We start from the raw sequence: 14,378 nt of genomic DNA on the forward strand, positions 1-14,378 counted from the left end.
TGAGCATATATTAGATACTGGGTGGTTATAGTTGTTCCTGTCGTCCATTGAAATGCCAAGGACACTTGGTTAGATTCCTTATCTTATTGAGCTGGATCAAAAGTGACTGTAAATAAATATAAACCAAAGAATTTTTCCTAGAATTTATATCCCTAATAGGAAAAGTGTTTTTCTCTCATTTTTTTTTTCCTAATTTGTATCCAACTATTCACATAAATGCATTTTATTTTAGAAAAAAAAATCCTCTAGCTTTATTTTATATGTATTGTTATTAGTGATTACATGGTTTGTAGGGACTAAACCAATTTCTGTTCTGAGCCTAAATTACCAGCATTTTTTATAATCATTTTCAGCCCCACATGGAAACTCACCTGCATGCTATCCACTACTCCTTTAATGTTTCTTTAATATACCTTGCATTCCTTTGTGGCTAGAGACTATGAGTGCTCATTTTGATTCTGATGAAATGAGTTTATAAATATACTAATCCCACCACTAGTAATTTTGCCCAGTGCTTGAGAATATTTATGAACATTGCACTCTTCCTCCTAGGCCACCCCCATTTGGCTCCATTCATGCACTCTTTATGTGTATCTGATGCCATCAGCACTCAATTTCTAACTGTTGTCACCTTTTCCACATGTCCATTCCTTGCTGCCATTGACTCTCCTCCATTCCATCTCTACACTTCTGCTTATGTGGTGCATCTCCACCCAGCCTCCTAAAAAGGCTCTGGACTATGTTCAAGATCATTCTTCTGGTGTTTCCAATGAGGTAAAAACAAATTATTCTCTTTTTCAGATTCCTCTCTTAGGAGCTGTTACTGTGATTCTGAACGATCCATGTTTTAACAATTCACCATAGAGTCTAAGCTATTTTGGAAAATCTATCTTTGCATCACTGTGTTGTATCCAGCATCATTGCTTAGACATTAATTATTCCAAAGTTGTTGTTGGCTCGTTCTAAAATGTAGGTGAAGAATCATTCCGGCCATAACTTTCCACTGAACTATTCAACACGGTCCTGGTATCCAGGAGTGTGACAATTACAAAATCAAAAGCAGCACTCTCAGTGCATGTCTCAACCGTCTGTTTTGATTAGACTTTTGTCAAAGACTATGCAGAGCCATTTTATCATCATGCTTGGAGGTGCAGAATGACAGGTTCTTAATTACATGTTTATGGCCCACATATTCTTAAAATTTATCTAAGTCTTTCATTTTCCTAAATACGATTTGTGGATTTTAGCATCAGATAAAATCAAGAATAGAGCTGACAAACAACTGGCACACAGGTCACAATTCCCCAGTTCCACATCCTTGACAGGCATTACTAATCCTTCTCATTGCTGTAATCCAGGCAGCCACTGTAATAGATTATAACTGGCATATGAGATGAAATGCATTTGCTGTCTCTATTTTAGAATGCTCATGACAATCTGCTAGGTAAAAAAATGTATGCCAGGCAATACCAAATTTTATTTGATTTAGGCAAAGAGAGTATGAAAGAGGAAGAAACAATCCAGAGTCAAAGCTTTTTATCCTGGTTTCTGCAAAGAAAAAAATGAAATTATTTTGGAAAGCAGATTTAAGACTTACTGGTTGACATAAGCAAAAGTGACAGTTTTGCTAAACGTCAGCCTCGCCTGTGGTAATTCTTAGAAGCAGCTAGAATGGGAGCAGAGTACATAAACTGGTTTTACACGGTAGTTTCTCTGTGGTCCTAAGTATATACAAAAACACTTAATAAATAACTTATCCTCATCAAAAAGTCTTAACTGGGTTAAATATGTGCAACTAGAAAATAAAACCAGTAAGCCACCGATGCCTCAGAAAGTACCCCTGACACACAGTTGTGACGACTGTGGAAGAATCTCAACAGGAAATCTCCAACTCCCCGAAGCTTCCCTTTGCAATTCTGAATTACGCATCAGAGTGCATGTTCACACCAGAGAAGTAATCAAAATATTTACATATTCAATAAAAAGCAAAATAGAGTAATCAAGAACATTCTAGATTAATGAATGCAGTCATTTCTAAAGGGTTATGTTTTGTAGACAGGCATAGAACCTAAAGACAAATACAACAAGCAATTCTATTCTCTGTGTTATGTTACCTTCACATCTGAAGAAAGGGTATCATTTCGACATACGAAGGGCCCAAGAATTTACTTTGGAATTCAATTTGGTCAGATATATTTCTGATTTTTTGGTCAGATAGCTCTAGGATGTTTTGAAGGTGGTTCTTTGAGAACTGAGAGAAGATTTAAAGATCACTAATGTTTAAGTCAAGAAAAGTAGAGCCCAACGACTTTTTAAAACTATGTCCAAAATTACAAGGTCAGATGGTGGCAAGTTAAAAATTAAGCAGATCTAGAAGCCTTCACTTCCATGCCATTCCCTTTATACCACACTTCTTAGCACGTTCAAGAGATGTATTTGGATCTTTGGATCTTTGGATCTTTTAGAAACAAGTTATTTACTTAATACTATTCCTTGTTAACTATTTTTGTGAAATAAGTTCCTATAATTAACATTACACAATAACGCTTGGGCTAAAGATAGTAGAAACTTAACTCTTTGCATTCTACATGTGATGGTATTGGCAAAAAAAAAAGTAACATAAAAAAGCACTTTGCTGGTGGTTAGACTAATTTGCCATTATCTATTTGGAATTGAGAAGGAATATTGTATGATTCTGTAGCATATTAATTTCACATAATGGTGTCTCAGAGTGTAAAAAAAATATTCTGATAAGGGACTGGATTCTATCTTCAGCACCCTTATGTAAAACATTTCTGGTAAAATTTGTAATTGATTACACATTACCTTAGCTACCATTTATCAAATGCCTAGCATATGCCATGAATAACATACTTTCTAATCCATAAAACTGAGAAACTGGCATTAATGAAGAACAATTAAAGACTTTTAAGCAAAGTTTAATCGTATGATCACTTAGCAGAAAGAGTGATTCAGTGTCCATACTTTATTAAAATGAACTTCATTTAGGTATGTTAAAATATGGTAATACACAAACTGAGTAGAACATAATAGGTAAAATAGGTTACCTCTTTTCTAGAGACAATTTCCATTTCAGAATGAGTTTCATTCATGTGATTAGCATAAAGTTTCTCTCTTAGTCATCTATCTAGACCTTTTACTGTTTCCTTATAATTTAATATTGAACTTTTTCCTTTGACAATACATAAAATCACAAAATTGGTTTCAGTTTATTTTGGATTGTGGAAACCAGCACAAGGAGGACTCATTGTAGTTTCTTTGCCTAAATCTAAAACACAATTAATTTATCAGTGGAGAGCCTTCACTTCTTATGCTATGTTTTATCTCACATTACAATTTTGTTTAGGCTCATTCCAAGCTTGCAATTCAAAATTTCTAATCACTTTAGGGTGATTACTCTTAGGATGTTCCTCAATTGACACTTTTTGATGATCAGCTACGGTTTGTGATTGGGTGTCCCATTAATGCTGTGATCCACACACACAGCAATGCTCTGAGGCTATTTGGTGATGCTTTTCTGAAAACATAGAGAATTGATATTTCTACATCAGAATATAATTATCTGGTTTTATTTGTTTACTGGTTTGCTTTCCTTCTTATTTAGTATTTTTTTTCACCTTTCCAGTGTCCAATTCAGAGTTCAGCAAGCTAAGTAATCATGTAAATTTATCAGATTAATGGACCAAATTTTTTCTTCTAATTTCATATTTGTTGAGAACCTAGGAATCTAAATATTTTCTAGGAATTACAAATATTAGAATATGCTTTTTCTTTCTAAAAGGAGAGAGGATATTCTGTAGCAGAAAGGTGCTTTTGTTTGCTTCTGGGCAAGATTCCATTCTCACTCAGTAAGATGGAATTAAATGAAAATATTAATTAACAGAACCAATTTTAGAGTTATGCATAAGAGGGCTTCTCAGACTAATCTACATAAAGAATCTACATAAATAATACTAATATTTTAACTGGTTAATTGGTGCTTATTTATAAGTAGAAAATAAAGTAGAAAATAAAAACTAAGTAGGTTTTTAATACTCTGGTAAAATATTTCTATGTGACAGGAACTTAAGATAAAATCTGTCAAATCCCGCCCCTTTTTTTGGCTGATAGTTTTAAACTTTCATATGGAAGGACATTTTTAAACTAGAATTTCAGTTCCTCATCAGTTTGTGATAACTAACTCATCATCAAATATGCCCCAAACCAAGACTATGTATATATATTACTATACATATATACTTGTATATACATTTCCCTGTACATTCTAGACATCACACCGCAACTACTTTTGCTTATCTTGCAGTGTCATTTCAAATACTCAAGAGCTCAATACAGATCCTCTCTTGCCTTAAATATTTCAGCATTTATTCCAGAAGATGGTCGTAGGCAGTGAAAAAGTCATATCTAATATTTTTGCCTAATATCTGTTTAATTGTACTGTTCAAAATGAAAGAGTATGAAAATGGTGTGTACAATAGGCATTTGGAATTATGTATCAATTTGTATTTTCTATATTTCTTTATTCCTACAACCATGGACAACTGAGAGTTTATTTTCTCATGAAAATGTTAAAAATCCACTTTTTTAAAAAAAGTTACATTTTGGTTCATTAATCATTTATTTTATACCAACCCTGAACTTAACTATTTTGAAAGATGCCAGTCTGTACCTGATTTAAGTACCAGGCAGTTCAGTTTAATTTCAAAACAAATTCTGTGGTATTATTAAATGCCATGCCTGTGTTGACAGAGGAAAGATGTCTCAAGTTCTGCTTAAATGTTATATTTTAAAGAGAAACCTGGCAACATGACAAAAAAATTATAAAGAAGGTTTATGTTGTATAAAGGCTGAATGATGATTACAAGTATTTTTTTAAACATCAAACTATTACTTTATGCAGAAAATTCCTGTTTACAGTCTATTTCCTACATGAAGAAGTGGTTAACGACTTTTCTTTTCTCCCCCAGATAGTGTTTGGGCTGTGGATAATTTGAGTTAGACAGAGAAATACAGTGTGGTATACCAAAAGAGAAGGTAGATAGGAAAAAAGTAGAAATCAGGTTACATGTTTTTCTCTTTGAAAGACATTTTGTGATCAAAATAAATGGTATTTTTCATCTCAGTTTTTATAATATTCTTTTTAGGATACCTAATTTAATGTCCACGGACAAATGAAATTTTGCCCTGGTAAAAATTTTCATGGAACTATTTTTCTATCTTAACAGGCCTCCTTGTATCAATCCTCTATAGACAGAAGCCTGGAAAGACCCACTAGGTAAGAACGTCATTACATCATACAACCAGAATATTCTATACCAGTGGTTTCTTTTTCAATAGGAATACTACTCAGTGTAATAATAACAAGGATTATGTTATCACTCACTATTATTTGGAACACCATACTTTATGAAGTTGTTTTATTTTGTTTTTGTATCATTTCATATGATCATATTAAAAAACTCATAAAAATTCAGTGAAATAATTCTGGATTCCTTTACGAAAAAATTCTTCCCTTCCCTCTCTCCTCTAAACCCAGCTTTCTTTTCTTTAAATGAGAATTATAAAATCTAATTTTCAATATTATTAGCTGATATTTATAATAGTATATTTGAAAAAAATGTATAAATTACTAGAAAATTTCTAAATTATGTTCAATATCTATTTATTCATTATATGCTCACCACACAAATCAGAAACATTGTTACTACCAATAAATGGGGGCTTACTATATACCAGACATTCTAAGTACATGATACTGTATTCAGACCCAGACATATTCGATCCTTAAGACACCACAATGAGTTAAGTACTATCCTCCCCATTTTATCTCTGAACAAACTAAACTTAGACCCCATAACTCACCAAGTTCACACAGTTGGCAAGGAGCAGAGATAAACTAGAATCGAACCAGAATAACCTGGAACCACTAGTCCTGACTGTTCTAGGCGTCTGCCAAGGTAAGTTCAGTTCCTGGGCTTTAAATACCACACTTACTTTATAGCGTTGCAGAAATTCAGACACAGTTCAATAGCTATAGCGAATAACACAAACTCTCAGCCACATTGTACCATCAACAACAAATAATGATATAACATTAATTTGCCCTTCCATAGATTTCTATCAATGTAAGTCAAAAACTTTGTAAATCGGGTCCTTTGTAAATTGGGTTCATGCGTGCCATCCAATGACATCAGTGTCACTAAGAAAAAAGCTCCTCCAAGTCTTCCTTTTATATCTTTTACATCTATATATGCTCCTAAAATGTTTGAACTTTTGAGTTCTAATCTGACCTGAAGACTGCCAGAAAGACATACAGACCCTCACATGACAGGATAGGGAGAGCAGAAACAGGTCTAGAAGAAGACGGGCATCCTCTCTAGAAGAACGCAGACAAATTCTGAGGTCTGGCCCCATCTCTATACTTGCAAAGTGTGTGTTCTGTTCACTCATTTATGAAATAGGGATAACCGAGCGTCCCTCACAGGTTTGCTGTGAGGGCCACACCAGACAGTAATGTCAGCAAAGCAAACAGCGTATTGCTGGCTCACGGGACCTACCGGCGCTCTGACTGCCATTGTTGATGTAATTTTAGGTAATGATTTGACAGATGGCATGCTGGGTGCTGTATATCTCCCGTTCCCTGGTGTTTGGCTTAAATGATACTGTATTCAGAACCAGACTGTGATAAAAACTTCCTGCCATGACAGACTGCTGACACCATTTCATACAACTGGGTGAAAGTTCCCTTTAATATTTTGCTTGCTGGCCAGATTATTAGTCATTCATTATTTAAATAGGAAAACATTAGGGGCATCTGGGTGGCTCAGTCGGTTAAGCGTCTGCCTTCAGCTCAGGTCATGATCCTGGGGTCCTGGGATCGAGCCCCAGTAGGGCTCCCTGCTCAGCGGGGAGTCTGCCTCTCCCTTTCCCTCTGCCCCTTCCCCCGTTTGTGCTTTCTCTCTCGATCATTCTCTCTCAAATAAATAAATAAAATCTTTTAAAAAAAAATAAAATAAATAGGAAACTGTTGGAATTCCAGTATAAGGGTTTTCAAGCGAAGAGTAGTAGGAAAAGCCATAGGGAAACCTTGAGATAAGAGAAATTTGTCTCACCAGCTGTCTTCCTTTTTGGAGTCTTTTCCTCCCCTGTGGCTTGCCTTCTCTGGATAGAGTCATGTTGCTGGAACTCTTCTTTAGAGAGAAAAGATACGTGACACAAATCACAACACTGAATTGTCAGTCACAACATATTACACTGAAAGAATTTTTACTTTAGAACATTATTATAAACTTATATCCACACACATAAGAAAATGGCACGTGGATGTTTATAGCAGCTTTATTCATAACTGCCAAAACTTGAAGTGACCAGAATGTCCTTCAGTAGGTGAACTGAGAAACAAACTGGTGCATCCACATGATGGAACAGTACTCAGCAATAAAAAGAAATGAGCTATCATGACATCAAAAGGCACAGAGAAATCTTAAAATCAGGATATTCAGCAGAAAACAACCTTAATAAAAACTATGGACTTTAATTACATTTAATAATAATGAATCAAGATGTTCATCAACTCTCACAAATGTATCACAGGAACAGAAGATGTCACAGTAGGGGAAACTGTGTGCGTAAGGAAAGGGAGCATAGGAGAACTCTCTGTACTTTCCAATCAATTTTTCTGTAAACCTAAAACTTCTCTAAAAAAAAAATTACAGTCTATGAATTTTTTAAAGAGATGATTATAAAGAAATAGTGTTTAATAGCAAGGAATGAATTCTTAACACTGCAGTTTGGGGGAAGAGAGGGAAGAGTGGTCGTGCTGTCCCCAGCACCTTCCATCAGTCATTCTGAGTCACGGGTGAACCTCCTCCAACACCAGCCTAACGGACGCTGATCCTTTCTTTTAGTTCTGCGAGCATGGCCAGTGACTTTAGGAAAAGGAGGAAGAGCGAGCCTGCGGTGGGGCAGCCCAGGGGCTTGGATCCAAGTGCGAGCAGGACTAGCCCAGGGCAAGTGGACCTCCCAGGATCAAGTGGCACCCTGACAAAATCTTTCATCAGTTCTTCTCCTTCTTCCCCCTCAAGAGCAAAAGGTGAGCGATAATAGATTGACATGCAAGCAATTTATGAGCTTAATTTTAAACTAGGGTACCATGTGAGAGCTGGTCCAGGATAACCATCCAGAGAGAGCTAGCATTTAAATACAGTGTCTTGAATACAATATAGTCTCAGAACTCTAAATTTATCTTTTTTACACACACTAGGTCGGGTTGGTGAGCCATTTGAGTGGCTCGATGGACTCTATCATTTAGCATATTCATGCTTTTTTCCTCCAAATATATCATTTGTGGGTTTTTCTTGAACAAATCCAAAGTATCTAACTTACTGTCAGGCTATTAAAAGATTACATTTATGAATATATGCATATTGTCAAAAATGTTCTAATGTTACTACAACTAGCAAAGTTAAGCACATTTATAGAATAAGAATTAGAAGTAGCAACAAAGAACATTATTGCCTAAAACACTTTGATTTGGGTTTTTTTTTAATTATTTAGTTCTAGATAAAAATGTGTTTGACCTACTGAAGTTATTTCTTTAGTCATCTGTTCTCTGTTTTGGTGAACATTCATATAGACAGTAGAATATCTGTGTTCTGCATGGTACACGGTGTTTGATTCAGAACATTCCACTAGTAAGAACTAACTGGTTTCAAGCCATACTTAGAAATTTTAGATATCACCAAGCTACTTTTCCACATGGTCTGTCTCCTCTCCGGAAATTCGATGAGCTATGCTCAGAGAAGGCAAGTCTCTCCTTCAGGTCTCTGAAAGACTGCTCAGTGCATTATTGCTGTGTTAACCAGAACATTCCCAAGACGGAGACCGAGGCTTGAACCGGCATCTGCAGGTACCTGAGGCCATACCACATTTGGGTCCCCACAATCTCCCCCAGTCTCCTGGGGTTGAAACAAAACACCAAAGGAATTTGAAAGGTGTGAAGAACCTGAGCTCTAACAGAAGTTTCCATAATATAGCACAGATTCAGCTACACGTATCAAATGTAAGCACTAAAAGTGTTGCCATGTGGTGATTAAAGTTAAGCAGTAGCTGGCTTAAGGAGTGAGCCCCTTTTATGACACCTTTCATCAAATTCACAGAGATGCTTTGATCAGATTCTACTCATTTATGCAAATGAATGCCTTAAGATAATAAGTCATGAAATACCATTGATTCATTACACTTGGATAGCGCCCAAAAGTTAAAAGGTTTCTGATTAATTTAGATAATTGTTTTTATCCTAGGGAGTGTTAAGTCAACTTCCTTTCCCAAATATTACATATCTACTTAATATGCTTATCTACTTTTGAAAAAGGTGGGTAAGATTGTAAGACAGCAACTCTCAATACGGGTATTTTCCTTCATGGGGTTCCCTTCTAAGAAGGAAATTTCCCATTAGATGTACTTCGGCCTTTTATTTATTAGTGAACTCAGCAGAGCAAAAATAAAGAGTCTTTCCAAATACATTCCAAATTGAGGTCAGTTTTAGCTATTATCAAATTGCAAGTTATTAAAAAAAAAAAAAACAACCTCCCTGGAAAAAAGCAAGATGCATTTACCTCTGATGGGAGTTTTATATTATATCCAATTATCCTTATAAGAACCTGCCTCATAAGAGGTTGGAAGTGGAGCAATTAAAGAGGTAAATTCATTTATCTAAAGAGGCTCCACTTAATTTTTTTCTTGGAAAAATATTGGCAACAATAGTGCACGACATCTTGGTTTTGCAATTTTGGAAAATACTTTGTCTTACTGCTTTTTGTATCTAATGCCCATGAAAAATTATTTGCTACAGTTATGGGAGTGGTATTTAAATGCAAGTTTATAAATTACTCTTTACCTCTCTGTCATTATAAATCAAATGAGACTCAAATCCTGACCCTATTAAGTTAATTAAATCGATATCACTTTTGGCCTTAATTGTTCAACCCTTAAATGACTATCAGGTCATGCTATTGATTAGCTTTCGAGATACTGTTGTGCTTCTGGCACACCAGGTTTTGCCAAAAGATGTGTAAACACAATCAAAATAGGTAGATTAGCGACATTAATTATTTTTTATACATGGTTTTGTTAACTCTAATATCTGCAAAGCTACCTTCATTGAAAAAGTTATTACCTTGCTTTAGAATCAGGCTTTTTTCTCTAGCGTTGAAGCTACATGTGTAACGATCGGTGTCTAGACCAAACCATACTAACTGCATTCTCTTTGCTGTGCTGTCTGATGCTAAGTGACATGCTCTCCTCTTTGTGAACCTTTTAACTTCTCCAAATGTCTCTCTTCCACCACGCTGCCCTGGATTAAAAGGTGGGGATGATATATGTCCGTCCCTTTACGGTTACTCAGGGTTCAACGGCAACCCCTCCAATGAGTTAGATTACTGTAACGCTTACAGACAGCATTTGGATGTCCCTCGTGACTCACAGAGGGCCATTACTTTCAAGAACGGCTGGCAAATGGCCCGACAAAATGCAGAGGTCTGGAGCAGCACCGAGGAAACGGTTTCCCCCAAAATCAAATCCCGTAGTTGTGACGATCTCCTAAATGACGACTGTGATAGCTTTCCTGACCCCCAAACCAAGTCAGAGAGTATGGGTTCTCTGTTATGTGAAGAGGATTCCAAGGAGAGCTGCCCTATAACGTGGGCTTCCCCCTACATCCAGGAGGGCCGCGGTAATGGCAGGTCAAGGCTCCGGCACAGGTCAGCCCATGACGCTCCAGGCTTCCTAAAACTGTACAAGAAAATGCACCGCATTAACCGCAAGGACTTGATGAATTCAGAGGTGATCTGCTCCGTCAAGTCGAGAATAATGCAGTATGAGAAGGTGCAGCAACACAAGGGCCTGCTCCCTGGATGGAGCCAGTCCTCCACGGAGGAGGTACCCAGGGACATGGTCCCCACCCGCATTTCTGAATTTGAAAAGTTGATTCAAAAGTCAAAATCCATGCCCAATTTAGGAGATGAAATGTTATCTCCCCTAGCCCTAGAACCTCAACAAAATGGTTTATGTCCCAAGAGGCGATTTTCCATTGAGTCTTTGCTGGAGGAAGAAAATCAGAGTAGACACCCTTCTCATGTACAACAAAGCTACAAGCCTAAAACCCTGGTGCCAATTCATATTGAAGTCACCAGTGATGAGCAACCGAGAACGCATATGGAGTTTTCTGACAGTGACCAAGACGGAGTTGTGTCTGACCACAGCGATTACATCCATGTAGAAGGATCATCCTTTTGCAGTGAGAGTGACTTTGATCACTTTTCTTTCACATCCTCTGAAAGTTTTTATGGATCCAGCCACCATCACCACCACCACCACCACCATCACCGGCACCTCATCAGCTCCTGCAAAGGCAGATGCCCGGCCTCCTACACTCGATTTACCACAATGCTCAAACACGAAAGAGCTAAACATGAAAACGCTGAAGAGCCCAGAAGACAAGAAATGGACCCTGGCCTTTCTAAACTTGCATTTCTGGTCAGTCCCGTGCCTTTCCGGAGGAAAAAAAATTCGACTCCCAAAAAACAGACTGAAAAGGCAAAATGTAAAGCGTCTGTATTTGAGGCTCTGGACTCTGCCCTTAAAGACATTTGTGACCAAATTAAAGCTGAAAAGAGAAGGGGAAGTTTGCCAGACAACAGTATCCTGCACCGTCTTATCAGTGAACTTCTGCCAGATATTCCCGAAAGGAACTCATCCCTTAAAGCTCTCAGAAGGAGTCCCATGCACCAGCCTTTGCACCCACTGCCTCAAGATGGTGCTAATCATTGCCCATTGTACCAGAACGATTGTGGGAGAATGCCTCACAGTGCCTCTTTCCAAGACTTGGACACCACCAACAACAATTACCACCACCAAGACCACGAGAGTGCACGGAGTCTCCAAGGTGGATGAACTTCTCTTTCTTTTTCCTTGTGGTTCAGACACCCACCATCCAGCACCTTCACCTTCCATTCCTACATCTCATCATTCCTAAGCCGTGAGACCACTCGGCATCATTCTGTGTTTTGAAGCAAATGCTTGTTGTGCAAACATGTCTTACTGAATAGTCTCATTTGCCCATGTGACATTCGGGCTGGATGTGTGGCTTAAAGTGACCACTAATTCACAAAAATTTACTCATTCAAAATCAAAAGGGAAATCCATCTTGTAGCTTAATGTTAGGGCTGAAGCTACTTATATCAAAACAACAAATTAAACCTATTTTACCACTTTAAGAGGATTCCGAGACAGAGACCATGATTGAGTATCAGTATCCTTAAGAAACTGACAACTCTTTTTTTGTTGTAAAGTGAATCAAAACCAGTAACTTAACAAATAGCTTTTTCCTTGATTTTATATTAACTTCATAAAGTTATATTCACTCAATAAATAATTTGCTTACATGCAATATAAAGACACTACATCAAAACACTCAGAAAGCAAAACTGAAGCATGTAATGAGTCATTGATGGACAATGAAAAAAGAATAGGATTTGTTTAATGACTTTCTTCATTTAAAGGACACAGTGGAATAAAATTTTTGTGAATGTATCTTTAAGCTATATATACAGAAGTCTCATCTCCATCACTCAGTGTATTTCATTTTCTCTGCCTTTCCATATCTTTATTTATTTTCTATTTCCACTGAAAGAATCCTCTATCGACATGTTAATTAGACCATGTAGGTTAAAAGTGACTCCCAAGCCCATTTTCATAGATGGACTATCACTTTGAAGTGGCAACACAAGGACAACTAACAGTTCAAATGCAGGGGACTTTCTTGATGGTTTTTTTGGGTGTTTTGACATTTTCATACAATCTTTATACAATTCTTTTTGTTAATTCTTAAAGTACGTCTGTTTACGATGTAAATTCTAAGAAGCCAGAAAGAATATTCCATGCTGAAATTTGGATTAGCAAAGTCTTCTATGCACGGGACTTCTATGCAAAGTGCTTTACACTCCTTACCTAATTAACACTGGCCTGAACCTAGGTGATAGGTGTGATTATAAGCACTGTTTTACAGTTGAGACCCAGGGAAGACAAGAGATTTGACCCAAGTCATTTAGGAAGTAGGTAGGAAAAAAGAGATTCAAGCTCCTAATAATTCAGAATTTGTAGTATAGGATATAATTTCTATAGGCAAAAAAAAAAAGGCAATTCAAATTTCAGATTAATTATAATATATTATAATAATATAATTAATATATGCGGCTCAGCTGTCAGCTGCCATTGCACACCTTTGCTTATTAGTATTTATCTTTGCTTCCCTTTATACTACACAGCACGCTTCAAAAATAACAAATTCGAATTTTTTGAATCAATGCCTACAATTTGAAATCTTTACTGATGGAGACATGTCATAGTTTAAGTTTTTAATTAATTAGCTACCTTTTGCAGTTTTTCAATATTGGACAATTCCAGTTTTTCAATTAAGTAGATCAATAATAATAATAATCCCTTCTAAATTTTATGCACAGAGTGCCTTATTGAAACATGATTTGAGAGGGCTTTGAAATGCATTTAAACAAAATGAAATATTTACTTTCCAACTTTGTTTAGCCCAATTGAAAAATAGGTTATATTCCAAGGATTAGCAGAAGTAATTTACAAGTTAATGACCAGTATGAGAGCCCTATGATCATAAAAGTATATGTATTTAAAATGGAAAATATATGGCACATAATCCTCTCTCATTCTTAAAAATAACTGATTAAGTTTTACCTGAAATATCTGTGGCCATGCTACCTTACTAAACCTAAAGACTTTGGAATTCACAACTGATAGATATTTATCCTTATATGTTGTCGCATAACTGATATCCCACCTGCTGTTAAGTAGACAATTCTTCCTTATAGTCAAAGCAGTCAAAATCTTTAAACAATGTTTTCTTTTTATGAATTGGCATTTTAAATTCCTTTATAGCTGTATTTATTTTCTTTTTAATGCTTCTTGTTAACCAGTATAACTAGCTTTATTAAAGGCTAAAAGAAAGAATCTACTAATTTTGACCCAGTTACACTGGTAGAATTCTGTAACAGAGATTACTGGGATATTTTTAGCCTCTAGTTACATTTCCATGTATAAATGTGTAAAGTATGAGACCATTAAGAGATACTTGTAATCATAATTTTGTAATATAATTATTTATACTTTGTTTTAAGGTGAACAGAAACAATTCAATGTTTCATAAGCAGTTTGGCAAACAATATGACACTTTCTGTCTAGAGAATTTTTAATCCCTTTGTTTCTTGGAATAAATATATACTTTCTGATAAGGTAGCTGAGCAAAAGGGAAGGCAAAAGATAGAGGCCTT

At 36.3% G+C, this 14,378-nt stretch overlaps 1 protein-coding gene across 15 annotated transcripts in view; it reads left to right on the forward strand.

Annotated features, from left to right (window-relative positions):
• Positions 1 to 14,378, forward strand: part of SORBS2 (sorbin and SH3 domain containing 2) — a 181,470-nt gene that overhangs the window by 134,738 nt on the left and 32,354 nt on the right. For 9 of the 15 annotated variants that reach the window (XM_064585668.1, XM_064585667.1, XM_064585671.1 and 6 more), the window contains 3 exons: positions 718 to 774; positions 5,247 to 5,296; positions 7,929 to 8,113. In XM_064585668.1, the coding sequence (XP_064441738.1) occupies positions 718 to 774; positions 5,247 to 5,296; positions 7,929 to 8,113 (292 nt within the window). Of the gene's footprint in view, positions 1 to 717; positions 775 to 5,246; positions 5,297 to 7,928; positions 8,114 to 10,387; positions 11,966 to 14,378 lie in introns of all 15 variants that reach the window. The other 6 variants (XM_064585676.1, XM_045879661.3, XM_064585677.1 and 3 more) reach the window with 2 other exon arrangements.

This window comes from Mirounga angustirostris, unplaced genomic scaffold (genome assembly GCF_029215605.1).
Source record: "Mirounga angustirostris isolate CCGP_5_RB_7025 unplaced genomic scaffold, mMirAng1.0.hap1 SCAF_2, whole genome shotgun sequence".
Taxonomy (NCBI): Eukaryota; Metazoa; Chordata; class Mammalia; order Carnivora; family Phocidae; genus Mirounga; species Mirounga angustirostris.